Source organism: Zonotrichia albicollis, chromosome 4, assembly GCF_047830755.1.
Source record: "Zonotrichia albicollis isolate bZonAlb1 chromosome 4, bZonAlb1.hap1, whole genome shotgun sequence".
Taxonomy (NCBI): Eukaryota; Metazoa; Chordata; class Aves; order Passeriformes; family Passerellidae; genus Zonotrichia; species Zonotrichia albicollis.
In genome coordinates this window covers 61,284,005-61,296,138 of record NC_133822.1, presented here as the reverse complement: position 1 = coordinate 61,296,138, position 12,134 = coordinate 61,284,005, and the positions used below count along the sequence as shown (strand labels likewise).

The 12,134-nt window shown below is 37.7% G+C and overlaps 1 protein-coding gene across 3 annotated transcripts in view; it reads left to right on the top strand.

Annotated features, from left to right (window-relative positions):
• TSPAN12 (tetraspanin 12) overlaps positions 1-12,134 on the top strand; it is a 41,141-nt gene that overhangs the window by 19,851 nt on the left and 9,156 nt on the right. For 2 of the 3 annotated variants that reach the window (XM_005481960.3, XM_005481959.3), the window contains exons 5-6: positions 7,120-7,194; positions 11,422-11,529. In XM_005481960.3, coding sequence (XP_005482017.1) covers positions 7,120-7,194; positions 11,422-11,529 — 183 coding nt within the window. The remainder of the gene's footprint in view (positions 1-7,119; positions 7,195-11,421; positions 11,530-12,134) is intronic. The other variant, XM_026790332.2, reaches the window with a different exon arrangement.

Here is a 12,134-nt window from a genome sequence, read left to right as displayed (position 1 = left end):
ATATAAGCAAAGATAACCATGAAAGTTAAAATTTACAACAGGTGAAGAATATCCCATAGAAGAATCAAGGCTGTGAACAAAAATCTAACCATTCATAAATAATTTTATTTAGTTTTTTAAAAAAACAAATGGCTTAGTAAAAATAACTTGGATACATAGCTTTAAAATCTAGAATGTTCATTGCCATAAAAAATTAATTAAAAAAATACTTATTAAGTTTTGCAAAAAAGAGGTGGACTTTGGAAAAATCGTAGACTTCAAGACATTTTGACAAAATCTTGTGATCTGGGAAGCCAAATCTAAGATAATAGATATGCTTGATCATTTTTGTCTGAAATGTATTTATTTTGAAGAACTGGATGACATTCTGTAGCTTATGTTGCAAGTTGGTGGTTTCAGCTCATTTCCCTGTTGACTTTTTCCTACATCTCTTACAGATTGCTGTGTTGTCAAGCAAATAAACCAAATTTAAAATCAAAATGATTAATGGACTGTTAATTCCTATAGGTCAGGGCTGAGGGTGCAGGGGAGGGAGGCAGGGGAAAATTTGTGCTGCTGAAGTGGATAAACAGGATGTCAGTTTTCTGTGCAGATTGTCTGATTCCATTTAATGAGTGTTTGCTCTACTTTTAAAAAAGATAGCTGGATTAATCATTAAAATAACCTTGTTACTTTGTAAACTGACAAAATAACGGGAACCATAGCTTCTTAGTTATCGAAGGAGGAAGGATTTGTTATGTTTTACACAGAACAATTCTGGTTTCTGTTGGTGATCCAGTGGTGATGGTCATCTGAGGTTTCCCAGGGGGCAGAGAGATGTTTGGATGGATTGCATCTCAGAAGATCAAGGCTGATGCTCTCAGGCTGTTAGCCATTGGGAAATGCTATGCATAGCTCTTGAAATCTGCTGGCATTTGCTTTACATACCATATGCTCTGATCTTTTAGAGGTTACAGTAAGGTTTCATCTGCAGCTGCCCTCTTGGAATTTCCTTCAGCCCTTGCCCTTTCCAGAGCTTTCTTCACCTCTAATGCCACGTAGAACATGTTGCTCAAGAAAGCAGAGTGAGACAGCAAGTCTGAGGGGAACAGAGTTGTTGATCAGCTACTCTCTGTTTGCTCTATAATAAGGGCTGGGTTTTTTCTCAAGTCTGAGGGGGAGAAAAGGGCTTTGTATCTTCTGGGAGAGAAATGTTTGGGAGGAGAGTAATAAAGCTTGAAAAAAAAAAGATGTTTATGAAATAAAATGCAGGTGATGTGAATGATGATTCCTTAATAAGTATACTGATCCTTTAAAGAAAGGTGTATTTGCTCAGAAAGTGAAGGATTTTTACAATCTTCCAGAGAGGTTCTTCAAAAGCTCCCCATGCTCTCTCTTCACTATATTGCAACTTCTGGCTCCAGTAGTTAACCCCTGCCTGCCACAGCTGTTTGCTTTCATATGCAGAATGCACTCTTGCTTTCTCTCTATCTGGAAGTGAGCTTAAGAAGTCAATATTTTGACTGTGTTGTGTGGTGGGATATATTTGTTCTCTAGGGATTAATTAAGTAGATGGTGAAGTCTCTTCAGGTTGACAGTACAGTCCTGTCAGAATAGAAGAGCATGATGCAACATGAAATCAAAAACATCTGAGTGAGGAAAAGATAGACTGAACCATTCTTGTGCCTTTCTAGTTCTGATGAAATTTGGGTTGACACAGAATCCTGTCTCTGTTGATGTTCATGGCTCTTGCTTCCAAATCACATTTGCAAGCTGCAAACAAAATGATCACGGGTATGAGTGCACTCAAAGGAGCATGACTGGGGGTGTGTTCTTTGATTCTCCTTGCGCACAGGCTAGCAGCACAGTTTCACTGGTTATAGTAGCTGCTTGCTGATGAAGCATTTCATAGGTCAGTGGGAACAAATTACTGAAGCCGTCAGTGGCAGAGTGAAAAAACGGAAAAAACCCCATCACTTCCAGAATATACATGGGTACACTCAGCTTTGTAGTATGGCAGCTCTTATCTGCTTGAGTTGCCAGGCAGCAGAGTGCCATAGTGACCACTAAGTACCTTAAGTGCCCAAACTTCTGTTGGAGTTGCTGGTCTTAGCTTTGTTTCTGACAGAATGTTTACAGAGTTCAGAAGGACATCCTCAGAGGACAGTCAGGCAGGTTGTGTGTCTGTGCCAGTAGGATCATTGTGGTAGCTGAAGCAGGGCACTGGCTCTTTACATTGCCCTGGCTGTTGCACTGAAGGAAACTACTGTATGGCACTAGAGTTTTAACTCAAGTTTTCCTTTGCTAGATGTAGTTAGAATTCAGTATTTCTGCTGTTAAAAAAAATCTCTAAGAAGAATTTAAAATCTCTCTCCATCTACTGTGTTTTCTTAGTCTTCTTCATCGTTCTGTAGGCATGTTAGTACAGAAATAGGTTATTTTTCACCAGTTCTTTTCACCTGCTGCCTGAAAAGCATAAAGAAATTACATTAGGTTATTAATTGCAGGTATCATATGGTATATTCAGCACAAAATCTCTAGAACTACAGTGAGAGTTTTATATTACATATTTGCAAAAGATTGTTGCTCACTCAATTTTGTTGCCCCTAAGTTGCCCACAATTTCAACAAAAAAAATCCTGTATTGAACAAGTTGGAAAGCCATGAGGGAGAGATTTTATGTTGGGAGATACTTCATGTGTCTGCTCTTTGCTATTACTATCTGAACAGAATGGGAGTAGTTGTAAAAAAACACCTTTTAAACAAATGTAAAATGCCTTAGATTCAGTAAAAGTGATTTTGTGCTTGCATTTGCTATTTTTATTTGTGTTTTTGTCTAAGTGATTGAGATGATCAAGAAAGAAGTACGTTCCTGGAATATATTTGGTGGTGGTGGACATTAGCTTAGCTGTTGGTAGAACAAATGTAATACCAAAAAAAGCCTGTCATAATTTACTTAGAATAAACTAATTTTGTAACTTAGTTTTTATTCTTAGATAGAGAGATAGAAAGACATTTTGGGCATATGCCAGAGCACATATGTTCCATTTATGGAGCGCTGGCGTACACTAGCATATATGGAGCTTGTTCCCACTTGTGGGGTGCTACTGTGGTGTGCAGAAATTTTATTCAGACTAAATTTTTAAATTATATTTATATAGCCTATACATACCTTTATAAAAATAGGTTTTAATTACTTTGATTTTTAATGCAGATCTGAAAATACCATGTATGTTTTTTAGTGCTTTATCAGGTTCTGATAGCCTTTATACACCTAATAATTTGAATTAGGACAAAACCTATTTAATACTAGTCCCTGTTTTTTGGTTTGGTTGGTGTTGGTGGTTGGTGTTGGTTCAGTTTTGTTTTGGTTTTTGTCTTTATATACTTGATGGTTACCTCCCTTCTGTAAATTCATCATAATGGGATTTGCATTCACTGTCCGCTGTCCTTTCTGTCTTACATAAGAATTCCCTGTAGATGTGAACATGGGGTTGTTTGACTTGCCCAGGAGCAGGAGCTCTCTGGAGGCTGTTCCAAGTTAACAGTAGGTGTGTGTAAACTGGTAGCATCTCTGCACTAGTATTAGTATTGCAGTGATGGGATTCCCAGCTGTTGAGTGTGGTTTCTGCATTTGAGGTTTCAGCATTTGAGTACTGGCCGTGGATATTTTTGTGGCAGTGTACCACATGAAGACTATTCCAGCAGAACAGGGCCTCGTGATTACATATGGAATATCTTTACTCTCTTTCCTTGGCCCTTCATGCCCCTTTGCATCTCTGAAACTAGTTTTCAGAGTAATGACTTTGTTTCTATTCTCTCTTCTTGAATGTTTAGTCTCTTGCACAAGAAAGGAAGGAGAACATGATTCTCCTGAGCCCCCAGCCCTTCACCTCTCTTTCAGGACTGATGTGCTGGAAAAAACAGAGTTGGTTAAGCCTCTGCAGTCTCCCAGTGCTGCAAATGCAAGTGCTTGTGCAATGTTCCAGGTGTTAGACGAAATATTCCTGTTGGAAAACTACTGCTTTACAGAGCTTCTGCCTCTCTTTCTTCTCCCTCCTTCCCTTCCAGCCTGTGACCTGTAGTACAGCAGGCTTAACAAGGAGATTGCAGGAGACCAGCTCCTGCTAACTGACAACATCCATTTTACAGTGGAGGGATGCTGAAGTTGAGTATCTTGGCCACAAGTATGACATATGGAGCAGTAAATGGCTAATGCTTTATTTATTTTTTAAGTTGGCAAGTATTTTTACTTTGATTTATTACTCTCTGAAGAGTATTTTCTGCCAGTATTTCAGTCATTCAGCTTCTCTCAAGGAAGCAACATTTTAGGTTTTTCACAGTTTTGCTGGAGGAAGAAATCCTTCAGGGAAACTGATGGGTTTGTATCATGATCAAGGCACCAATCCAGTTTTCTGATTGCTTCGCATGTCAGACTAAGGAGAGAATGACAGTGATTGTAAATGGTCTCCAGTTCTTAAAACAATCACAGAAATTAGAAAATATCTATAGAAAGTATGTCAGCAACGGCCAAGAATACTCTGAGGGAGGTGTTCTGTAGAAGGCACTCTCAGGGACTTCCTGGCCCAGTTTAGAGTGTGATACACAGCCGTGCTCCTCAGTGAGTTACTCATCTTTACGACTGTAAAGATGGCTCACAGGAAGAAATATTGATCCTGCTTCAAAACAAAGTCCCTATTTCTGGCAAGAACCAGAAGCATGGAAATGCAGGAAGATGCATTTAGCATTCAGACTCTTGTGGGAATTTAACTGGGGACGGAATAAGCATTGAAACTAGTAATAATTTCTAGATTTGGAAGATGGAAATTAGGGGTAATACATTTAAATAACGGTTAGAGGATTTTTTTCCCCAGAAAAAATCTTATTTAAGAAGTATTTGTTTTGCAAACCATTATATATAGAGAGATATAATACTCCCTTTCAGTAGGGGAGAGAAACAACCTCCTGTGTGTGAGTTCAGTGTGCCTGCAGTCGCTCAATTCAGAGCATGGCCTTTCATATGTGTTAACTCATTGTTTTCTCTTTTATGTTATGGACAGGAGATGGGCTTTCTCAGGACAGAGAGCTTGATTCTGCAGTGCCCTGATGTGTATAGATGTAGCTAGTCAGGGGTGCTCAGTCTCTGGCAGAGCCAGAAGTGGGTTATGAGTGAATCTGGCTAAATAGTTTTCTATCTTGGGCTGTATTCAGGAATCGGAGAAAATCTTGGGTTTGGCTCTTCTGTCTTCTACCACAAACACTCTTAACTTACACACTGAGAAAGGTGGAGAAGTTTCAAATGTTAAACTTGAGGAATGAATTAAATATTACAAAAAACTGCAAATTAGGAGTTTTGCAGAGTATGTACACTCCCAGATGTATTGCTTTCACCACAATCAGTGATTTTTGTATGAGACTCAGAGATGGCAGACAATCCCAAGCTTGTTATTCAATTAAGAGTATAAACCCACTGAAATTTCTTCTGACAGCAGAGAAGTGAAATGCACTTTTCATTGAAGCATTTAGTTTTTCTGCCTCTCAAAAATGTCGGTATTAGTGATAATGCCCTTTAACTTTTTATATTATAATTATTTATTAAGAGAGCCTGTGGCACTAATACATGTGGCATTCCTTCCTGCTTCCAAAGTGAGTACTTAGAAAAGTAGATTTCTCTGTTTACTGTACTTTAAAGAACCCTTTGCACGGCTACTAGGCACTGCAGTGATAGTAGATACGTTGCATAGAAGCTCATTAATTTATATATTAGTAAAAGCACTGTTGTTCTTGGAAGGTGTGACTCATGTTTTTCCTCTTTTGGACCTTTGGAGGATGACCCTTTTGGTTATTGAAGACCTGTACTGGAGCTCTGTGTGTACTTACAGTGTTGATGTGTAAGGAAATGCAGTGTGTTGTTCAGCTGTAAAGATGCAATGTGACATGATGGAGACTAGTAAAACAGGAATCCTCCTTTCAGTACCATCTTCATTGGATAGGCCTTTGCAGGGGGAGGGGGAGAGGGTATGGGTGCAGGTTTCTCCTTAAAATTAACATGACTATTTCTACACACACTTCTTACGTATCTCTGTGTGTGTCTACATACCTCATTCAAGTAGTTAGATTTGGCGAGCAAGTAGAGATTAAGGCAAGACCAGTAGCTGTCAAGCTATCTGTGAATTACTCAGTTCCAGACCTTTCATTCAGATGAATGAAAAAGGTGATATGTAGATGACTGTTAAAGCCTAGCATTTGTGGTTTTGTACTCTATTTTAAACAGAGTAAATACATCTCATTTACCCTTTAATTAAAAAAAAATCACCATAAGTACATGTTTTGTGTCCTAAATAGATTCCAGAATGAAATAATTAATTAGAGGCCATTTGGCATGTATCCTACTGATGGAGGTAAATATTTGTTCTATTATATTCTGTTTTATGTTGTGATGATGTTTCTTTGATTTTCAAATTAAATTAAAATCCATGAAGCCTATAGCTTTAAAGTCTTGTATACTGAGAACAAAGGGAAGCTCAGTCCACTGACATGGAATAAAGTTGGGAGTCAAGAACAAATGAGAGTGTACTTCTGCTTTAAATAAAAGATAAAAGGGTTATTTTTAGTAGGGAACACCAATTAAAACAGCCTTAAATTACACGTAGATTTATCCTGCAGTTCAGGAAGGGTTTGTTGATGCTGTAAAGAAGATACTCCTGCTCTTTATAATTGCAGCAACCACTTTTTCTTAAGCATCCTTACCAAGGTTTGTACTTCTTAATTTACACTTGTATTTCCTATTTTTAAATAGTTCAAAGGTTATACTTTCCAATAGTAAAAGATATTTCAGTTAATCTCTAAATATTTGTACGTTGAGACCAGACCTTATATACCTAAATCATTTTGATAAGAATGTAGTTTTCAAGAAAGAAATGTCTCATGATTTTAGCTTTTATAAGGTTTGCTGCCTGAGTCTTCCATATTTTGGTTACAAAAATGTATTTTTGTTTCCATGTCTTAAACCATGCGAAATTTTAATAATATTTTCAGATGTTCTTTAACTTTGAAGAAAGACTTAACAATATTAAACTTTGAAAAATATTTTTATTTCAAAGAATATAAAAAATAGCTAAGACCATTCTGTTTTCTGCAGTATTTTGGAAGCTTGCTTGTAATATTCTGCGTTGAACTGGCCTGTGGTGTTTGGACCTACGAGCAGGAAATAACGGTGAGTCCAGAAAAGGAGGCTGCATTTTTTCAGCAGAATAAAACTAAGTTTTCAATTAGCTAGCTTTTTTCTAATTGCTGTAGTGTTTATCTCTGTTGATTATTCTGACAGTTTAATTTCCACTGATTGCCTTCATTTTAAACAGAGAATTCTCCTGAGGGAGCTTGTCTGTCTGGAAGGCCCTGTCTGGGTTTCTCCTTACCCCCTCTATATTTGAGAGCCAAATCCTTCATCCCCCCATTTAAGAACTTAATTTTTTGTTAATTGTTGCTCAGGCAGGTTCTCATTGAAGTCTTTGATATTTTTGAGGATAAATTAGAACTTCAGGCTTAAATATGGATTTTGAGAGAGGAAATGAGAGAATTTGAAGGCATTTTGTCCCAAAAGTTCTTTGTGTTTTAAAGAGTGTACTACGTTGTAAACAGACAGCATGTTCTTTCTGTAGAGGACTTGCTGTCTGCTAAAATCTGCACACTGCCTCCACAAGCTATAAATGCCAGTTTTAAGCAAAACATGTCTTGACTATAAAACACTCTTCTGTAAACTTGTGAAGAGGTTTTATCTCTGTCTAGTTTTTATAACTTCACCAACCTTTAATTTTTCCAACTGAGGACTTGTAACCATCATGTAAGAAAATAGGTAAGTGTTGAGCAAATTAAACTGGAATCTTAACTGTTGACTGCTATATCCTTACATCTTGTCTGGTACATTTTTATGAACAGAGGGACAAATAGTTTTCTCTCATCTGCCAAGATATGCCCAATATAATGGTCTTTCCAACAGTGAATGACAATTGTATTGCAGTAAGATGTTGAGGTGGCTTTCTTGATATTTACACAGTACTTGGACCAAAGGAATTTCTGGCAGATTTGAAGTTACATAGCAGGACTTTGCATCAGAATTCATTCCCTTGCAGTACAGATTCCAGGAAGCTGTTCTAATATAATAGAGATTGAGGCTGTTCCTTTGCTTTAAATGTCAGCTTGTGTTGATTCATTTTAAAATTGGGAATACAGACAAGAGGCATTCTTCATGTAATGGGCACAGCTGCCCTCTGCAGGGGTTTTGCCAAGGATGATTGTTACAACTAAAATGCATAATTCCACAAAAATCTTGTCAGTGGAAAGTGCCTGAAATATCATAGCCTTCACAGCACTGGAATGTGCTTTTTCAACCTTTGCTATTTAGTTAGAAAACCAGAAGTGTGGTGTGTTTTAGTCTGACCCCCAAGCTTTTGGTTATCTACTATTCTACTGAAACCCAAACCTGGATGAAGGCTGGCATAGCCATACCATATGTTATGTCACTGGTCAAGCTGTTTCCCTCAGAAACTTCAGCCCTTTGCTAAAGGAAGCAGCACTGGATTGTGTGTCTGCAGCTTCTGCAGTGGGTCACAGCAAACACAGTTGCTCTTTTTTTTGCTTTTCTTTGTCTCTTTTCTTCTCTGCCTATATATATGTTTTGGTTGTTTTTTTTATTCCTCATCTTCTGAAATACTGGTTTAGTTTGGGTCTTTCTGGTTGTTGTTTTTTTGTTGTTTTCTCTTTTCATCTGATTTCTTATTATTATTCCCTTTGTCCTAATGCTGTTCTTCATGTGAGGAGGTGGGTTTCTTGCTGCTGAAAATCATAAGGAATGTGGCAGTCTTGAAGAGAAAACCATTTTTTAGTGGTTCTTCCATACCTGTGCAGGTCATTCCATAGAATGTGCTTCCTCCTACTCCATGAAGATAAGACAGTTCACTCTTATAACCATAGAGTTGTCTTGATATCATATTGGTTTCAGTGTAGCATTAAATCACATGAGCCCCTGGTGGGAGTCAGAGATCAGTTGGCATTGGTGTAGGCGGGTGTGTAGTGTAGTGTGGGTGATGTTGTCAGAAATGTCAGTGATGCATAACTGCCTCTGCTCATCCAGTATGGGCTTTCCTTGGTATGTGGACAAGTTGAGTCTCTAAGAGTCCTTGCATAAACAGCTTTCCTTCCAGCTCATGATAGCTCTCAGCATGTAATGTGCCTCATGACTAATTTATTCCACCCACAAGATTGAAAAGCCAGTGTGGGTCCTTGGCTTATTTGTGCATTGATCAAGCTTTGATAGTCATTAAAAAAATAATAATGAGTAATTAGATCTCAGTGGCAGACTGAGCTTTATAGAACTTAGATTGAAATCAAAGCAGCATCTCTTACTTTTGTTTGTCTACACATGAGTATTGGGCATAGTCAGACGAGTGCATCTCAGTCGTGTATTATTGTGCACTACGGTGTATATGAGGTGACAGCAAGATATTTAATAGGTACCTCAATGTACTATTACCTGTACAGTTTTACCTGTGGGCATTCTTGCAGCAAACACACAGATTCTGGAATCCCTCCTTAGCTCCAGCATTCAAATTCCTTCCCTACAGTGGGGTTTACATTGTTTTGCTTTGCTTTTAATTTCCTTCTCTCACTTCTTGAATTTTTTTTTTCCCCGATTTCCATTGATTTCCTAAAGAAGTCAGATATATTCTGCTGTGGATGTAATCTTGGAATGTGTTTAACTCAAATAAGTTAATTAAAAAATATTCTAGCAAATATTTGCTTAATTGCAGCACTGTCAAATATTATCCAAAGAAAGTGGAGTGCTAGCTTACAATGCAGACGAAAGAGAAATACATTGAGTGCAAAAATAAATTAATTTATTATAGTGACCTATGTAAATGGTTGTGATAGAAATATCCTATGATAATACTTTTATGTATTTTTAGTACTCTACTGCTAACATATTTTTCATGTGAACCATTGTGAGTTCAATGAAAAAAATCTGCTAAGTGAAAGGCACATTAAATTTCTGGGACCTTACTATTACATTGACAAGATGAAGCTTTACTAGGGCATCAAAAATGTAGTATAACTTAGCAGTGGTAATGAAATGTTATCAAATGTTCCTATTTGTATTATGGACTCAGGCAGGCAGTGATTGTCTCTATATTTTTTGCAGAGCATCTAGCACAATGAAGACCAGTTCCTTGAGAAGTATTGTGCAAATTTTCTTTTCTTAGATAACATTTGTTGCTATTTACAGAATTCCCTTACTGTTAGCTTCAAATTGAATAGGAGAGCAAAGTTATGACTGCTAGAGGAGCTGGGCTCCCCTCCCATCCAAGTGACAGCTGATATTGCAGTTGTGTGTTCTTTCACCATGACTATTAAGGCTGATAGAGACAAGGCAAAACACAGCATGGATGATATGTGGTGACATAGAATGGTGACTTCAGTCTTCAGATCTTTGTTTTGTTTTGGCACACTGAAATTTGTGCTGCTGAATTGAAGTGAGGTTTTGATTTTGACTCATAACTTCACTTTATGCCTGGTGCCATAGCACTTGCCTCTGTTCGTTTGCAACAGTTGCTAACTGGGGTGTCATATTCAGACAATGGAGAGCTCCAGCACTTCACTTCTGAATTGTCACAGTTGAAAGAAAAATACTTCAGGAATCCTTTCAGAAGAGAAGATATTCACAAGGTTGTGAGTGCGTTTGGGAAAAAAGGTCTTAGGGCCTTGTCTATACTTCCTTGTTCCCGTTCTTGAACAAGTTACTGAAATGGAGGATATTCACTATACCTGTGTGCAGGACTCCAGAAAAAGCCAGAAAATGGCTGAAAAAACTCCAGAGATAGAATTTATCTCAATTAATTTTGCATATGTAGAAGTTAGACATTTAAATCAAAGTTTTTCACCTTAGACAGTGAAGTGAATTTGAGACTTCAAGGGAACGATTCATCTGCTCTGTTAAAATTATTTATCTTGAGATGAATTTTCCTATTTGGCGGTCTGTTTATTTCTACTAAGACAACACCAGGGGGATGCCTAAACTAGGGCAGACAAATACCATCCCTGATGACTTGGATGGGACTCAGTTCAAGTTTCATGCCAGGTAAAAAATCAGGTAATGATATAAATAAATTGTACTAAATCATCCCTGAATGTCTCCAAAATGTAACTGCTTTTCAATGTGCATTAATTTGTAAACAAAGGACACAAATAACTTTTCCTTGATATTTTAAGAAAAGCTTGTAAAGTATTAGTATCATAAAAATTGCAAAACTTGTTTTCCTGTTTTGTTTGTGTACACAGTTATTTTAGTCCTTGCACTGGAAAGATCTCAGTACAGATGGAACCTGGGGGTTTGGAGCCACAAGCCTGCTGATCCACTGTGTCAGTCACTTCTCTCTCCTTGCTCCAGGTTCCAGTGCAGTGGTCCGATATGATCACACTGAAAGCCAGGATGACCAATTATGGCCTACCTAGGTACCAGTGGCTGACCCATGCTTGGAATTTCTTCCAGAGGGAGGTAAGATGATAGTTAATTCATGAACTGAAGGAGTACCTGCTCAGTGAAAAGGTTTGGCTTTAAGTGAGTAGGCAAAATAAATGCAAGTTCATTTGGTATGAAACACTGTGTAGTGTCTTTTACCATCACTTGATATCCAATTCTTTGCTTTTGTAGGCCCTAAAGGTACTTAAACACCAAAACCAAAATGTTAATTTAAATTGCTAATATTCTCATCTCTTTTTACAGTGAGGTTAGGACACCAATACCTTTTAGGATTACGATAGCATTAAAGGATATATGATATATGTTAAACTAAAAATCTGCAGGTAAAGTAAAATGACTGTATCTATATGTTGTTTTAATATTAAACTGTGCTCCCCTTCCCATAGGCTCTGTTAGTTTCCTTTCATGGAGCTGTCATGGTTAAGATATGTTTAGCTGGAAAGGAATGGGAAAGGAAGTTTCCAAAATGATGCCAACACTGTCTCTTTGGCCGAGGTTTGTGAAAGTGATGAGGGTTTTTATTTCCTTTGACTGGGGGGTGGGAAACAAACCAAAAAGCTTCCTTGTGTATTCGCAGCTTTGCCCTCTAGCCTACTAAAATTCAGAACTGTTTTTATAGA